Source organism: Lagenorhynchus albirostris, chromosome 10 (genome assembly GCF_949774975.1).
Source record: "Lagenorhynchus albirostris chromosome 10, mLagAlb1.1, whole genome shotgun sequence".
Taxonomy (NCBI): domain Eukaryota; kingdom Metazoa; phylum Chordata; class Mammalia; order Artiodactyla; family Delphinidae; genus Lagenorhynchus; species Lagenorhynchus albirostris.
Window position 1 is genome coordinate 100,983,465 of NC_083104.1, and position 15,687 is coordinate 100,999,151.

Here is a 15,687-nt window from a genome sequence, read left to right on the forward strand (position 1 = left end):
CACAAACCCTCAATTTCCAGGACTCTGTAGACAAATAGCCTAAAATATCAAATAAATGTTCTAAATTATGTATACTGATACCAGCTGCTTCCCTTTACGTTGAAGGCACTCCTCAAGGTAAAATTTAAGCATATCTCACTAGGCTTCATCATTTACTGCCCCAAACTACACTTTTATTAGCCTCCCAGTTTACCATCGACCCCAGCAGCCAACAGACGAGCCTTTCCCCAGGTGTCCTTCTCGGGATGTGCTCCACAAAAGGGACCCTTTCACAGAGTGATTCCATGTCCTGTGACTCTGGGAAATCTGCTCGCTCGCCCCAACTCAGAGATAGAGAGAGACATGCAGGACCTTTCCAACTCACTATTTTCCACACTTGGTTGAATATCAAATCTTCTCTTTCCTTTGAAAATCCTAATAATACCCAGTGTTCTATGTCACACACTTTGAGAAATGCTACCCTTGGCCAGTTCCTGACTTATGTCCATTAAAAAACACAATCTGAAAATCTGGCCTAACTTTTGTCTAATGACATCACTTCATTTTATCCACGGACATAACAACACGGCCGTTTCATGAAGACATTGCTTCCAGCCTAAAATGCAGAAACGAATCTTGAAAAAAATAACTTAGCAGATTGTGTTTATCCCCACGGTACCATAAATAATTCCTAAACTTCTAAACTGCCTCTTTGCAAGGGAGAAAATAAAACTGAACCACTGAATAGCACATCACTACCTGCCTTCAAAGCTGCAGTGATCCCATGAAGCAAGAGTTTCATAAATAGTTTAAATAAAATTCAATTATATGAACATCCTTTTTTATCTTTTTATTAGTCTCGGAGAGTTTCTTTAAGGGGTGTGGGGAAGAAACCTGATTAACCAACCATAGATACCAAAGTCAGGCTGCTATGCAATTTTCCATGTGGGGCTATAAAACAACCCAAAATCCCCTGAGGGCTGTATTAATACTACACATCTCTGGCTTGTTTAAGAGGCCAAATCATGGGATCCGAGAGCTAAAAGGAAATCTGGATGTTATATCATCTAAGGCCCTTATCTTATAGATGAAGAAACTGAGACCCTCGGGACTTGCCCAAGATCTCCAGCACAGTGCGTGGCAGGGCCTGGTTGTAGGCAGATCTTCACTCCGAGGGCCCCCCGGATCTTCTTCCTGTTACCTTAGGAGCTGCACTGAGCAGCTAAGCACAGACAGGCCAAGGGTTAGCCTGGGAAACTAGGGTATTTCCCTCCACATTTACTGTTTAGATGAGCCTGGAGAAAGAATAGGACACATTGGGACAAGGAAATGGGGGTCCACCACTCATGTGCTCATCATTCATTTTATAATATATATATAGAGTGCTGACTGTGTGCTAGGCATTGTTCTAGGAACTGGGAATACAACAGTGGTCAAAACCAAAAAAGTCGGGCTTCCCTGGTGGCACAGTGGTTGAGAGTCCGCCTGCCGATGCAGGGGACACGGGTTCGTGCCCCGGTCCGGGAAGATCCCACATGCCGCGGAGCGGCTGGGCCCGTGAGCCATGGCCGCTGAGCCTGCGCGTCCGGAGCCTGTGCTCCGCAACGGGAGAGGCCACAACAGTGAGAGGCCCGCGTACCGCAAAAAAAAAAAAAACAAAAAAAAAAACCCAAAAAAGTCCCTGTTCTCATGAAGCTTACATTCTAGCGATTCCAGAGTTTTCTACCTGAGACTGATTAAAGACAGACACCTGGAACTAAACCTTTAAACAGGTTATAGTGAGAACATGTTTGCACACACACACACACACACACACATATGATCTTCCATATGTCAGAAGCATGTCCAAAAACTCCCACAAGGAGGACTTCCCAGATAAATCCCACCCCCAATCCCTGTCTGATTTAGGAAACAGTCACCACACACATCAAAATACTGGGAATCTATTTCAGTGGCTTCTCTAAGGAGGGAAGCAGAAAAAGTCAAACTCTTTTTCAATCATCCTTCTCACTACGCTAGAAAGGGAGATGGTGAGGAAAAGCATGAAGGAATAAGTGAATTCCGTGTAACGGTATTGGAGGAGGGACGCTTAAGCACACTGGGAGCCCCAGGTGAGCTGAGGAAGAATATGCAAGACGGCCACAATGTACCATCTTGCCAGCCAGCTACTGTGGATGGACAGACCACCACAAACGTCAACAACCACACAGCTGTGGGCCAGGGCTTCAGCTGGTCCAGACTGGGCTGGCCTCAGGGCTCCAGGGTTGGTTCAGGTCCAGTCCGCCTGCTTCTTACTGTTTGAGAAGCAGCAGGCTGTGCATGTTCATCTCATAACAAAGGCAGAAGCAAAAGAGGGCAAAAGCGCTGCCAAGGGCTTCCGAGCCGTTGTTCCTTCATCTGCTGATATCCCTTCAGCCAAAGCAGTCAGGGCAGAGGGGAGGGTCCTCTTCCCACAGTGCAACGTGCTTCACAGTCAGGGGTCTGCTAATATCCCTTCAGCCGAAGCAGTCAGGGCAGAGGGGAGGGTCCTCTTCCCACAGTGCAAAGTGCTTCGCAGTCAGGGGGCAAAGTGCATGGATACGGGGCGGGGGGGGTGGCATGGGAATAGTAACAGAGTCTGATGAAAGACATGACCATTTGCAACGATCCAAACTTGCCAATTGTCCATTTCTGTCTAATCTGAACCTTTTATTTGGAAGCTCACAAACTAGTTCAACAGCTTCAAAATGTCAAAAGCTAAGAGGTAATATTTGGATTGTATTATTATTGTTGTTGTTGTTGTTATTATTATTACTAGAGTTACTGCTTCAGGAATGAGGAGATGATAGGAAAAAGGAAAACAGTTGAAAATGGAAAATTAAGTCCACATTGATGGGGGAAGGACAATTGCTTTATATCAGCTAAATATCCAAGACCTTAGACAATGAAAGTAAGACACGGGACAGAATCTCTGCTTTCCAGAAGTCTCCCACGTATAGAAATGATGCCACAGACAGTACGTAACACATAGTACAGCTATCAAAACATCAGAAATATGTACAGGTACCACAGATTGAAGCAAGTTACCAAAATCTTTGCTCTTATTACAGTAGCAGAAATACTGGAGGGGATGGCATGGCTTCTAAGCAGGATCAGAAAGAACTACAAAATATACCAGGAGACAATTCTGTACAAATCCAATTCTGTACAAACAGTGTAACTGAGTCCCCACGCAAGCTCCACGTTGCCTTTCCCAGTCAAACAAGAGCATCCCAGAGTCTGCCTTCCCAGCCCCAGGAACTGCCACAGAGGGTGGGACCAGACTCAACAGAACATTAGGAGAGAGGGGGAGACGTTTGAAAGTCATTAAATATGCAGAATCCCCACGCTGAAAATATGAATGATACAGCAATCACATCAGAGACTTGAGCCACTAGAGTCAAGCATGACAAGCAGAAGGGTTATCTTTACAGAACTTGTCAACTTACACCCACTCGCATTCCCTGACAAAGTGACTTTTTGGGAGAACGATGTTATATAAAGAAACCTAAAGCTACTCAAGTAAGAAATATAGATATTCCATTCATGAAAGAGCAACTTAAGAAAAGCCACAAACCTAGAGAATACGATTTTAATATATAAAAATGACAAAAGATTAGTGTTCAAAATAGATGATGAATTCCTACCAATCAATTAAAAAAAGGCAAAGAGATAGGCTTCCCTGGTGGCGCAGTGGTTACGAATCCGCCTGCCAAGGCAGGGGACACAGCTTCGAGACCTGGTCCGGGAAGATCCCACGTGCTGTGGAGCAACTAAGCCCGTGAGCCACAACTGCTGAGCCTGAGCTCTAGAGCCCGCGAGCCACAACTACTGAAGCCCGCGCACCTAGAGCCCGTGCTCCACAGCAAGAGAAGCCACCGCAATGAGAAGCCCGCGCACCACAACGAAGAGTAGCCCCCACTCGCCGCAACGAGAGGAAGCCCGCGCACAGCAACGGAGATCCAGCTCAGCCAAAAGTAAATAAATTAATGAATTAACTAATTTAAAAAAAGAAAGACAAAGAGAAAAATGAGCCCTACCCCAAAATGAGCAAAAGAAAAGCTGCACGTGTCAAGTAAATTTATAAAAAATGTGATCAACCTCAACAGCAATCAGCTAAATGTAAACGAAACCTCAGCAACAGACTACTCTAAACTCACCAAAGAGACGGACCAAAGTCAGGCGTCCGCGGAGAGGATGTGGGGCAGCAAGAACGTCCATGCAAAGGCTCAAGGCAGAGAGAACTGGCCCAGCTGCCTTGGGAAACAGCCTGGTGACACCAACAAAGCTGCAGCTGCCCCGAAGTGCAGCAACTCCACAGCCAAATAAAATACGCCTCAGAGACACTCGCGCTCCTGTACGTACAAGACGCACAAAAGTGTGCACGAGTAGCATTTGTTAGCAGCGAACAAAAAAGGGGGAAACGGCGAAGTGTCCATTAAAGAATGGATGAGTAAACTGCAGCATATTCACCCAGTAGAATTTAAGCAGTGAAAGATGAACGAACTAAAACTCTACATGACAACAGAGATGAACTTCATAGCAGTGCATGGAAAACCAAAGTCATGAGAGGATGGGTAGCATGATTCCATTTGTTAAAGCATAAAAGCTGGTGAAAGTTAGCTTGTTTTACAATATGCATAGAAAAACTATAATGAAAATCAAGGTAACAACACAAAATTCAGAACAGTGATTGCTCATAGGAGTGGGGGGAAGTGAAGGTACTAACAGGGAGGGACACAGGGGACTTCAACTGTATCATGTCCTACCTCTTCAGCTGGGTGGGGGACACTGGACTGATCTATATGGTAAAGGACTGGAAGACAGACAGAGACAGAGACGGGCATATAAAGTATCAGCATGAAGTATTCCAATGAAGAAAAATTTTAAGGAAAAAAATTATTTTTTAATTAGGGAGACTTAAGCATGTTATGGCCAAGAGTAAAGAATGAATACAGGAAGAACAAAGTTGGACTAACACTTCCCAATTTCAAAACTTACTACAAAGCTACAGGAATCAAAACAGTGTGGACATGAGGACAGGAACGTAGAACAATGGAATAAAATTGAGTCCAGAAATAAACCCAAACATGATTTTCGACAGAGGTGCCAAGATCATTCAGTGGCTCCATCAGTTAGACCTCCAGTGGTCTAACTGATGGACAGAGCTCCCTCTTCGCATATCCCAAAGCCTGATCTCATGAATGGCACGTAAGCTCACGCTCTAATTACACAGCCTCATCTTCCCTGCCTCACTCCAAGTTTTACAGGGAGAAGTCACATCTTACCATTTGTTGTATCTTCCTCTTTGTCTAGCACAGTGCCTTACGCAGACAAGATGCTAAGTGTAGGAGTGGCATGTCTGCTTGTATACAGCACAGTGCTTGTACAGTCTTGGTCTGTGCCATCTGGAAGTTCACCAACTTAGATCAGTAACACTGAGCGATATAAGTGTGTGTAGAGGCTGTAGAGACTTCTATCAAAGAGGGATAGACTGCAAATAGATTTATTCTTAGATAGGAAAAGCAGCATTGGGTATACCAACTGGGCGTCCAAGCAAAGACAAAGTACACAAGCCCTTACAAACAGGAACTGAACTTCTTCTAGGGTGCATGCTTCATGTGTGCCTATCACCAGTATTCCACCCTGAGTGCAACCAGGACGAGGGCCTGGCACACTCCTCCCCAGTCCCTCCCCTCCCCACTCTGCCCACCGTGCCTCTGTTACTAATATGGACCACGTGGCACCCTAATCATTCATGTTTACATCTCTGTGCACTGCGCTGGTCTCAAAGGCAAGGACAAAGCTTATTTGCTTTTCTATAGCCTTAGAAGTAATTCAAGAAATATTTGACAAACAAACGAACAAAAGAATGATTATTTAAAACTAGAAACTGTTCACGTACGTATTTACAAGGTTTTCCTCAAAGAGTCAAGTTTTAAATTTTAATCAAGAGGTAAAGAAGGCAATTCCGCTTTTAAAGTTATTTTCCACTGTGGAGACTTTTCTGCTTCCTGGCCCAGGTATAATCCTCTAAATTTCACAGGGGCTCAATAGATGGTAAATTCCTTCCAGGCATGATGACAGCCCGTAGTCACCTGGTGATGGTTTCAGATGTTCCTGCAAAGACAGCAGCCTGAGTCAGCCCAATGGGAAAGAAGTGTGTCGTATTTGGAGACGTGACTCACTACTGTCCTCAAGGGAAAAACAATCAGATCATCATGACAGCAGTCGCCACCCAGGTCACAACTACCAAATCTAAGCAGTCAGAAAGCAATGGCGGGAATTCCCTGGTGGCGCAGTGGTTAAGAATCCGCCTGCCAATGCAGGGGACACAGGTTCGATCCCTGGTCCAGGAAGATCCCACATGCCGCAGAGCAACTAAGCCCATGTGCCACAACTACCGAGCTCGTATGCCACAAGTACTGAAGCCCGCATGCCTAGAGCCCATGCTCTGAAACAAGGGAAGCCACCGCAATGAGAAGCCCATGCACTGCAACAGAGTAGCCCCCACTCGCCGCAACTAGAGAAAGCCCGCGTGCAGCAACGAAGACCCAACACAGCCAAAAATAAAATAAATAAATTTATTAAAAAAATAAAAAAGAAAGAAAGCAATGGTGAAGGCACTAGAACTTAAAGAAGAAGAAATAAAATTCTCTAAGCTATCCGGAACAGCCTTATCTTATTCTGTGCACAAAAACACACACATGCCATAGTCAACTTAAATGTGTAATAAAGTGTTTTCATTGCCTGTTCAAATTAGGAATCTAATCTCATGCTTTTAATTAAATGCACTCGATCACAGAGATAATACACGGGGGACGAGCCCCTCTGCAGGAGTAACGAATAACTACACAACAGAGTTTTGTTTGCTTTTGTTTCATTTGGTTCCAGCTCTTCATTCTACGTTAGGCAGAATCATTTATTTGAAAGGAATTTCTAGCCACTTCAAAATCATGCAATTTACTGTTCAGGTAGCAGAACACAGTAGTTGATTATGGTCGGAAAGATCTGGGCAAGCGACGCTGCCAGCCATTCGAGCCTGATCACCTTTCTGAGGCTCTGTAAGGTGGGGTTAGTAACAGCATCCACCCAGAGCCCTGCTGTCAAGGTTAAATGAAAGAAAGCGTCTAGGGCATTTAGTGAGAGGCCGGCACGCGTCTGCTATTATCACCGCCCCATCAGCCTCTCGGCTGTCATTTCAGCATTTAGCTGAACCTCTGAAGGGCCATAAAGATGGAGAGTTGTAATCATCAATTTTAGAATTTCTTGGAAGTTCTATTTTCAAAGGCAGGGGAGGGGAGGAGAGGGGAGGGAAAAAAATACAGGAGGAAAGACAGCAAGAATGGCAAACTGAACAGAGGCATAAAGTGCCCGGAGCCAGGCTTCCGCCACACCGTAGGAACTCAGAAAACAGAAAGTTAGCTGCACTTGCAAATGCTGTCTGTGGTTAGTGACTGCCAGGCACACAGTGTAAGCATTTTAACTATAGACGTCAAAACACATTCAAGTCTGAGAACACGGAGCAGAACTCTGTCATAATAACTTCAACTTCAAATAGCAAAGCCCACACAGAAATTCTTTTATAAAATCATTTCTTCTTCCTTTTCTTTAGTCTCTCTCTCTCTTGCAAGGTATTTAACTTAAATTTTATGTGTACCATTTCCCAACAAACGAAAGCACATCCCACCACCACGGTGAATCTCTCAGACACATTTGCATCTTAGGTGTCTTCTTTTTTTTGCACTTTGCCATTTCCTCCAAGCATCACCTGACATGGCTGATCTAACTGTAGAACAGCAGTCTCATTAATGTGCAATAATGACTTGGAAACCTGTTTCAGAGACTGTATTCAGCCAATTACTGTGTGAATAAACCTCATAAAAACCCATCCAGGATACGGGAAACATACAAGGAAGCAGGATTCCAAGCGACAACTCATATGTGACTCACCCTCCCCCCAAAGCAAAACAAACAAAAACACCACAGGAAAAAAACAAACAAAACACCACAGAAGTATTTGAAGTTAGTTCCTACTCAAGAAGAGATTAAAGCTTACATATTTGCTCCCAGTATTTTGTGTTTTCTATTAAAATACATATACATCTCTTTTATTTTCCTGTTTCCTACCACTCTCAATTTTCTTTCTTCCTCTAAAATCATTCACTCAATCCAGAATCATGGATACTAAAATGACCAGGATCAAAGACGTAACCTAGTTCCAACTGGCTAGAAATTGTTTCTATGACGTGCAGGACAGGCTCTGTTTAAATATTTTCGACTAAGGGGGCTCTCTGTTAATAAATGGCTCTCACCATTTGAAAACAATGTTTAATAACGTCAGAGATTAATTTTTATTGAAACAATTTTACTACGCGCCAGACCCTGTGCTAAGCACGTCACGTGCATCACCTCCACTAACCCTCATAAAGAAACTTTGAGGGCGGTATCGCTGTGCTCATTTAACTATGAGAGAACCGAGACTGGCGAGGTTAAGCAACCTGCCTGAAGACACACAGCTGTCAACTGACAGAACACGTGCTGCTTCAGACACGCAAGCCCAGGCCTCCCAACTTTTACTCACAGGCCCTCGTTTGCGACCTCTCTGCTTGCTCTTCTCCAGGACAGACCTTCAAATACTGGAAAACCACCCAAGGAGCACGTGGTGCTGTGCTGGGCCAGCTCTCCCACAAGCATTGCTTGGCCGAGTGGAGAGGAATCTGTGAGCTGGCTGGTCCGGGCCCCTGGGGAAGAGGGGGCGGGGAGGCCAGGCCCCAGGTCTCCCAGCCCAGGCAGCACCAGCTCCTGCGTTCACGGCCGCCCCATCTCCCGTCTCCCTCCAGCTGCGTTCTCTAAGGCCACAACCTTACCCATGGTCCATCGCAGCTCTGAGTCACCAGAAGGGATGGCTCCCCTCCGGTCTATGGTGGGAGGCCCGTGACCAGCCCTGAATCAGAGCCACCACCCTCCCAGGCCACAGAGCGCATGTCCTTCTCCAGGAGGGAGGAGCGGGGGCAGTGGGGAGCCAGCTCATGGGGTCCCCTCTGCCTGCTGCTCAGGCAGTGACCCCTCCCCACACGCCCAGTCTCAGCCAGCTTCCCATGGAGGATGTACACTCTGAACAAGTATTTTTAAATTTAAATTCAGATAGTGACTTAAAAAAAAAAACCTCAGAGCTCTGAAATTAAGTTTAGAGATAATCTTTTTTTTTTGGCTGCACTGCACGGCTTGTGGGATCCTACTTCCTGGACCAAGGATCGAACCCGGGCCCTCGGCAGCATGGAGTCCTAACGCGAGGGAATTCCTAGAAATAATCATTATTGTTAAGCAATGGTCCTGCAGAGGAGAGCTGGAAAGATCCTTCTCGAGTTCTTACAGAACGGGGAGAATGTCATCAGAGCCCCCATTTTCCTCCCTCCCTCCCAGTCAGGGAGCACTGCCAACGCTGAGGGTGGCAAACCACCAAACATCACAGGCCTAAGTATTTTTATATTGTGTTTTTAGCATATTTATGAAATACCTGCTGAATTTGGTTCCAAATGCAGTAGGAACAAAAAAAGGGATTATATGTTGGCTTTGTTCTTAAATAGTTTGGAAGACAAACCACTCTCCTGGGACACGCATCAAAGACCTGTCGGCAATTACAAAGCAGCTGATCAACAAATATGAAATCACAAAGTACAAACCAACGCCGGGCAATGATAAGGAAGAGCTCCAAAACCAAGAAGCTTTTGCAAAATTAGCCACGAGAATGAAGTTCTTCCAGAGTGGAGTGCCAGAGAAAAGTCTAGAGGGCAACATACAAGGAGAGAAAGACGGAGGCTAGTCCTACAGGAGTAGGTGAGCGTGGATGCAAACGAGCCTGTAGAGGAAGTCAGCTGGGAAGAGAGAGCCTGTGAATACACGTGGATTCTCTTCTACCTGAATTTACCAGGCGCTGTTCCATCACCCCACAGCCAAGAATTTCCAGCCATTCCCCGTGAAAGTTGATCTCCATCTCGAAGGAAGGATGAGTAAAAGGAAAGTAGCAGTCCACCCATCTGATGTCCAGCCCTGCAAAGACACCAAAGACAAACAGACATGGAGCATTAAAGGCAGTCTTGCCTCTCCTGTGATCAAAGCTGCCCTTCGGCTAATGACACCAATTCCTACATTCTGACTAAAATAAATAGCAAACAAATTAATTTGCAACACTTTGGGGGGAGGCAATAAATCTTAAAACTTGTGAAAAACTGGGCATGTCTTTTCCAATATGAAAAACACTTTGTGTAGCTCCAGGACCCTCTAAAACCAAATCAATCACCTGCCAAATCCCTGCAACCACCGGGCAGAGGAAAAAATTAGGTCAAGATAATGGGAAAGCAGGTAATTCTGCTAGTTTCTATAAGTGAAAATGACATTTTCTCAGAGTTAAAGAAAAAATACTTTTACTGTTCTTCAAACTTACATATCAACAGTATGACTAATTCAGGATAAACTAATCAACTTTCACTTCCATAAATAGATATATTAATTTTTATTAACTTTATAAGAGCTAATAAAAGGTTAAATGAAATAAGATCAGCTAAATTTAAAAAGTCAAAACATTTTTTTCTACAGATGAATGATAAATATACTCACATCCAAGACAAACCAAAAAAGTACATGCTAAATGCCGGGATGAATTTCTCAATACGCAATCATAAATATGTCACTTACAAACAATAATATTATCATTTAACAAAGGAAAAGACTAATGAATTGAAAACAAGTCAAGCCTGCAGAAAGCAGAGGTCACTAAGAAGAGAAGGCAGAATAGGAGGCCACGTAGCAGCCAGATGCCCCTGTGAGGACACCCAGAGCCCTCACAGCGCAGGCACTGAACAAAACCAGTAACAAAACTTGCTTCCGTTTACTGAGCACTTACTATGCCTCTACCATTCCCATTTCATAGAGAGGTGGAAAAACTATTAGGAAGGTTGTGTGTCCTGCCCATAGGCACATGGCTAGCAAGTGACCAGGCTACACCCGGGGCTGCCCGACTCCAAAACTCCTGCTCTTGACAATTAAAACATAATTCCCTGCCCATCGTGAAAGATATTTCAAGAATCAAAAGTCACAAACAAACCGAGTTATAAAACAAAGGAGCCCTTGCTATGCTCAGAATGATATAGGAGAATATAGGTTTTTCTTTCATTGTTCTGTTTCAGTTGCATTTATTTTTCTAGATACTTGCTGTCAATGGCAAGTGACAACTGATTTCTGTTTACAGTCGTAAGACAATATTTCCCCCTTTTATTATACATGTGGTATAACAGACAAATATTAAACTCCACGTACATACAGCGCACACGGTTGATAAGTGCTGACATATGTATACATCCATGAAACATCATCACTATCAATATCAGGAACATGTCCATTACCCCCCAAGGCTTCCTCATGCCCCTCTGTAATACTCCCCACCTGCCCATCAGCCCCGCCTCTCCTCCTCACCAGCCCTCCTTCCCCAGGCAACCACTGACTTCCTCCCTGTCCTGACAGACGAGCTGGCACTGCCTAGAACTTTATGAAAATGCAGTTACACAGAATGTATTCTTTTTCTGTCTGGGTTCTTTTACTCGGTGTGATTATTTTAAGACTCACCCATGTTGTTGTGCATGTCCACAGTTCATTCGTTGCCATTATTGAGGAAATTTCGCCAACATTTTTTCTACCCGGGAAAAAAATGTAGATGTTGGGGCAGTGTCTGCAAGTCCCCCGATATTTCTGTACAGAAGCCCCTACGTGCAGACCAGTTGCCTACTTGCCACTGAATTCTGCGAAGAAGGGACCTGGACACCTGTGTGCTCCTCCATCTCTGGGACCAATAATCCCCTACCAATATTGTATGAAAAAGCTCCAGAGACAACCCCACTGGCAAACAGAAATGTGTAAAGTGTTGGGATGTATAACTGAGCACAGAGGAGGGGCAGACAAAACCATGTTATTCGTTCTTTTTGTAACTCCTGGCAGGTGAGCACAGATCACCTTCTGAGAACAATTTGGAAAAACAAATTCTTTATACATGGCTTTTTATACCTGGATCAAATTTTACTGAAAGCAAGACGAGTTTTCAGGGTTAACATGATGATTTCATGTAATTCAACACCACTAAGTGCCTGGAACAAAGTTAGGTACGGTCTACACAAATTAATTTTCCTGTATTTCTTTATTTTATTCCTTTGGGTAAAGTTTATCTCTTTATACCTCACACCTAGAAAGCTTAGGTTCCCCCCAGTCAGAGAGAAAGCAACTTGAAAACATTAGTAACACTCAAAGTAACTCTATTATCAGCGTTCGTTAAGCCTGAACTCGACCTTTCCTGCGTGCACACCCATCCGAGCTGTCGGTGCCAGTGGTGTCAAAGCACAAGGACTCAACTGAACAGCGGTGTGACGGTCTCTGCCCTTCTCTAGGAACCTTCTTTTATCAAAGGACTTTGGCTTTACCACTTGTAAAACTATAAAACATTATAACTTTGGATAAAAACTTTTTTAATGTTGACTAAATTCTCAAGATAAAATGTCCACATGTTGGTCGCATCAAACCTCGCTCTCTTTTGGTTGAAGGCCTCCGTCACCACAGCCCTAGGTTTCCTTTTGCTCAACCATCCTACAGGTGTGTCTCTTTCAGTAGCAATGAAAGTAACGGCTCCACAGTGAAAAACGCACCCAGCAAAGAGTGACAAGGCAGGGAAGTTGGCCAAAGTCTCTCAGGACACGTGAGATGATTAACATTACGCATCTAAGAGGCAGAACTCACTGATGACAACAGCACAGAAACTAACCCAGAAAACACGGACTGGCAAAAGCTGTGTCCAGTGCGACTAGAAAGCTTCTGATCCTTTTACCTCCTCAGATCCTTTTTCAACCTGTGACCCTGCAAAGAATGCCAAATCCACAAACCATTCACTTCCTTTTTCTACTACCTTAAGGATTTCTTCAGTTAAATTCGTCTTCCTTCACATAAACAGGAAAATGGCAAAAGCTACAGAGTCCCACCTTTGAGAAGCCTATGGCTATACTTCAAACATAAATAGTCACTATTTAAAAGTAAATTATATTAGTTAATGTGTAATTTTTTATCAAAAGACCATATCCTTTTACATATTCTAGCAATTTAAATTTTAGTTACTTTGACACATAACAGTAATTTTTTTCATAGCTGGTGGTAGAATCATTTATTAATTACTTTTATATTACCCCCAAATATACACTTTCTTCTTGTTTTCTCCCCATAACCTCAAAATTATAGTAAGGATTATTATAGCAGATTGAAAAAACATCTTGACATGCAGCGTATATCAAAGATGTGATACTGAATAACCACCTAAAAACTATGTTAAGTATGGCTTATTTCACAGGTCAAGTATCAGGAGTCTGTGAAAAAAATCCACTAAGAACTAGGCGTTTTGAATTATACATTAATAGAGGGAATTTTTGGTAAACATGTCCAAATCATATGGATTCATTAGACTATTCTTATTGGTGATTAGTTTAAATTACATTAAATGTACATATATTATATACCTAATGGAAAATAACACCAAAGTTCGTTCGTTCTTTTTTCTGTTTTATGTGTGTGTTTGTCTTTTTCTTTTTGGTTTGGATGTAATAATTTAAACATATTTACAAATGAAGTTCAGAGCTTTTTAAAAATTGTCTCAGAACCCTGTGAGATTACAGCAACTGTCAAAAATTATATATTAATTTTTAGGCTAGAGCCAAGTAGAAGAATAAACCAAAAACCTGGATTCAAGTCTCATCCTGCCCTTCTTGCTGTGAAACCGGGGGTAGGTTAATCAACCTCTCTGAGCCCAGCTGCCCCATCTCCATGCTGTACAGCAACAGCTGCTCTGCCCAGTGGTTGTGAGCAGAGGGCCTAGCAAGCCCCAGTTTTCCCAGAGGCAGAGATGCTCTCTGGAGATGCAGGCACCTGCTCTGCTTTCTCTCCTGAAGGAGGATGCTGAGAGCCCAAAGTCTAGGATCATTCCCTCAGCTGGGACCCCAGAAATGACTGGTGAGCATTCCTTCAGAATGGTGGTTGCCAGTGGGGAGGGGGTGGCTGGGGTCAGCAGATGCAAACTATTACATGTGGGACGGATAAACAACAAGGTCCTGCTGCATAGCACCGAGAACTACGTTCAGGATCCTGTGATAAACCATAATGGAAAAGAATATAAAAAAGGAATACATAGGGCTTCCCTGGTGGTGCAGTGGTTGAGAGTCCGCCTGCCGATGCAGGGGATACGGGTTCATGCCCCGGTCCGGGAAGATCCCACAGGCCGCGGAGCGGCTGGGCCCGTGAGCCATGGCCGCTGAGCCTGCGCGTCCGGAGCCTGTGCTCCGCAACGGGAGAGGCCACAGCAGTGAGAGGCCCGCGTACCACAGGAAAAAAAAAAAAAAGGATAGTGATGTGAGCCTGAGTGGAAAAGAACTAGCAAGAACTTGAATTCTCTCAGCTCTGGCAGGACACTGCCGGCCCTACCTGCCGTAGGGAACCAGGGGCACGGGCACAGAACGGCAGCACCACGTACCAGGGAAGACCAATCAGGGCCGGACGCAGGGGGTGGGGCGAGGGCCCCGGCCTCTTCCCACCAAGCCCTGCCGCCGAGGCGGTACTGCGGCGCCTAACACTGGACACAGACACATTAAACAGATGCCATTCCAGGTCACCCCACCCGCCTTCATCACCGATCTCGTCTAAACACACCCTGTAATTCATTTCCCTGACTTACCCACTCAGGAAGGGACTCTTTCTCTGCTTCCCATACCCTTATATTTAAAGATGGGGCTGTGCTATCAGAACCACCTCCCAGAGCTGTCAGAATCTAAATCTGAAAAGGCTGGTGGCCCAGACCAGAGCACATACCAGTGACTTTATATATGCTACCAAGGCTACCCTCCACCGAAGCAGAGACTTTTCCATACCGGCTATACAAATACGCAATTAGTAACTGCTCTTGGGCATTAATTCCTCAGTGCTGGAACCCGAGGAGCAGCCGAATGTAGCAGAACTCTGATCTCCTGCTTTCTACACCGGACACGGCAGGCACCCAAGCAGGGAAAGCGAAGCCGGGGAGAAAAAGGATGGAGGGTGCTCTCTGGATAAAAAGAAATCCGTAAAAAACTGGGACCATCCGAGGTGAGCACAACCTAACTAGAAATTACCCGGCCCTCACTGTCAAATGCAGCTGACAATTCCATCTCTTCTGCTTCTGCTCGATTTAAATCAGACCCACAGCCCTTTAAACTGAATACGTACCAAGCAGCGGACAGGCAATTTTTCACAGTTCTCAGCATTGCTCTGTTCTCATGGCTTTCTTAAAAAAAATTGTTTTGAACAGTAATATATTCACAGCGTTCAAAATCGAAACACTGTAAGAGTGTACATTTCCCTGTATAAATAGGGCATCGGTGACATCACAAGAAAAAATTGTAAGTATGTGAGGTGATTGATGTTAACTAAACTTATTGCGGTGATCGCTTTGCAATATATACATGTATCCAATCATTATGTCATACACCTCAGACTAATACAGTGTTACAGTAAAACGGTCCCCTACATCCGAACCAGTTCTGTTCCCAGAGCACGTTCGTTCATTAAGTCCAATTTATTAGTTAAGTCCAACAAAGTTACCCTAGGTACCCAACTAACACAATCGGCTGT

The 15,687-nt window shown here is 44.4% G+C and overlaps 1 protein-coding gene across 3 annotated transcripts in view; it reads right to left on the reverse strand.

The window, feature by feature from the left end:
• The window catches only part of FARS2 (phenylalanyl-tRNA synthetase 2, mitochondrial), a 383,333-nt gene that overhangs the window by 259,288 nt on the left and 108,358 nt on the right, over positions 1 to 15,687 (reverse strand). For all 3 annotated transcript variants that reach the window (XM_060163756.1, XM_060163757.1, XM_060163758.1), the window contains one exon: positions 9,919 to 10,050. In XM_060163756.1, the coding sequence (XP_060019739.1) occupies positions 9,919 to 10,050 (132 nt within the window). The remainder of the gene's footprint in view (positions 1 to 9,918; positions 10,051 to 15,687) is intronic.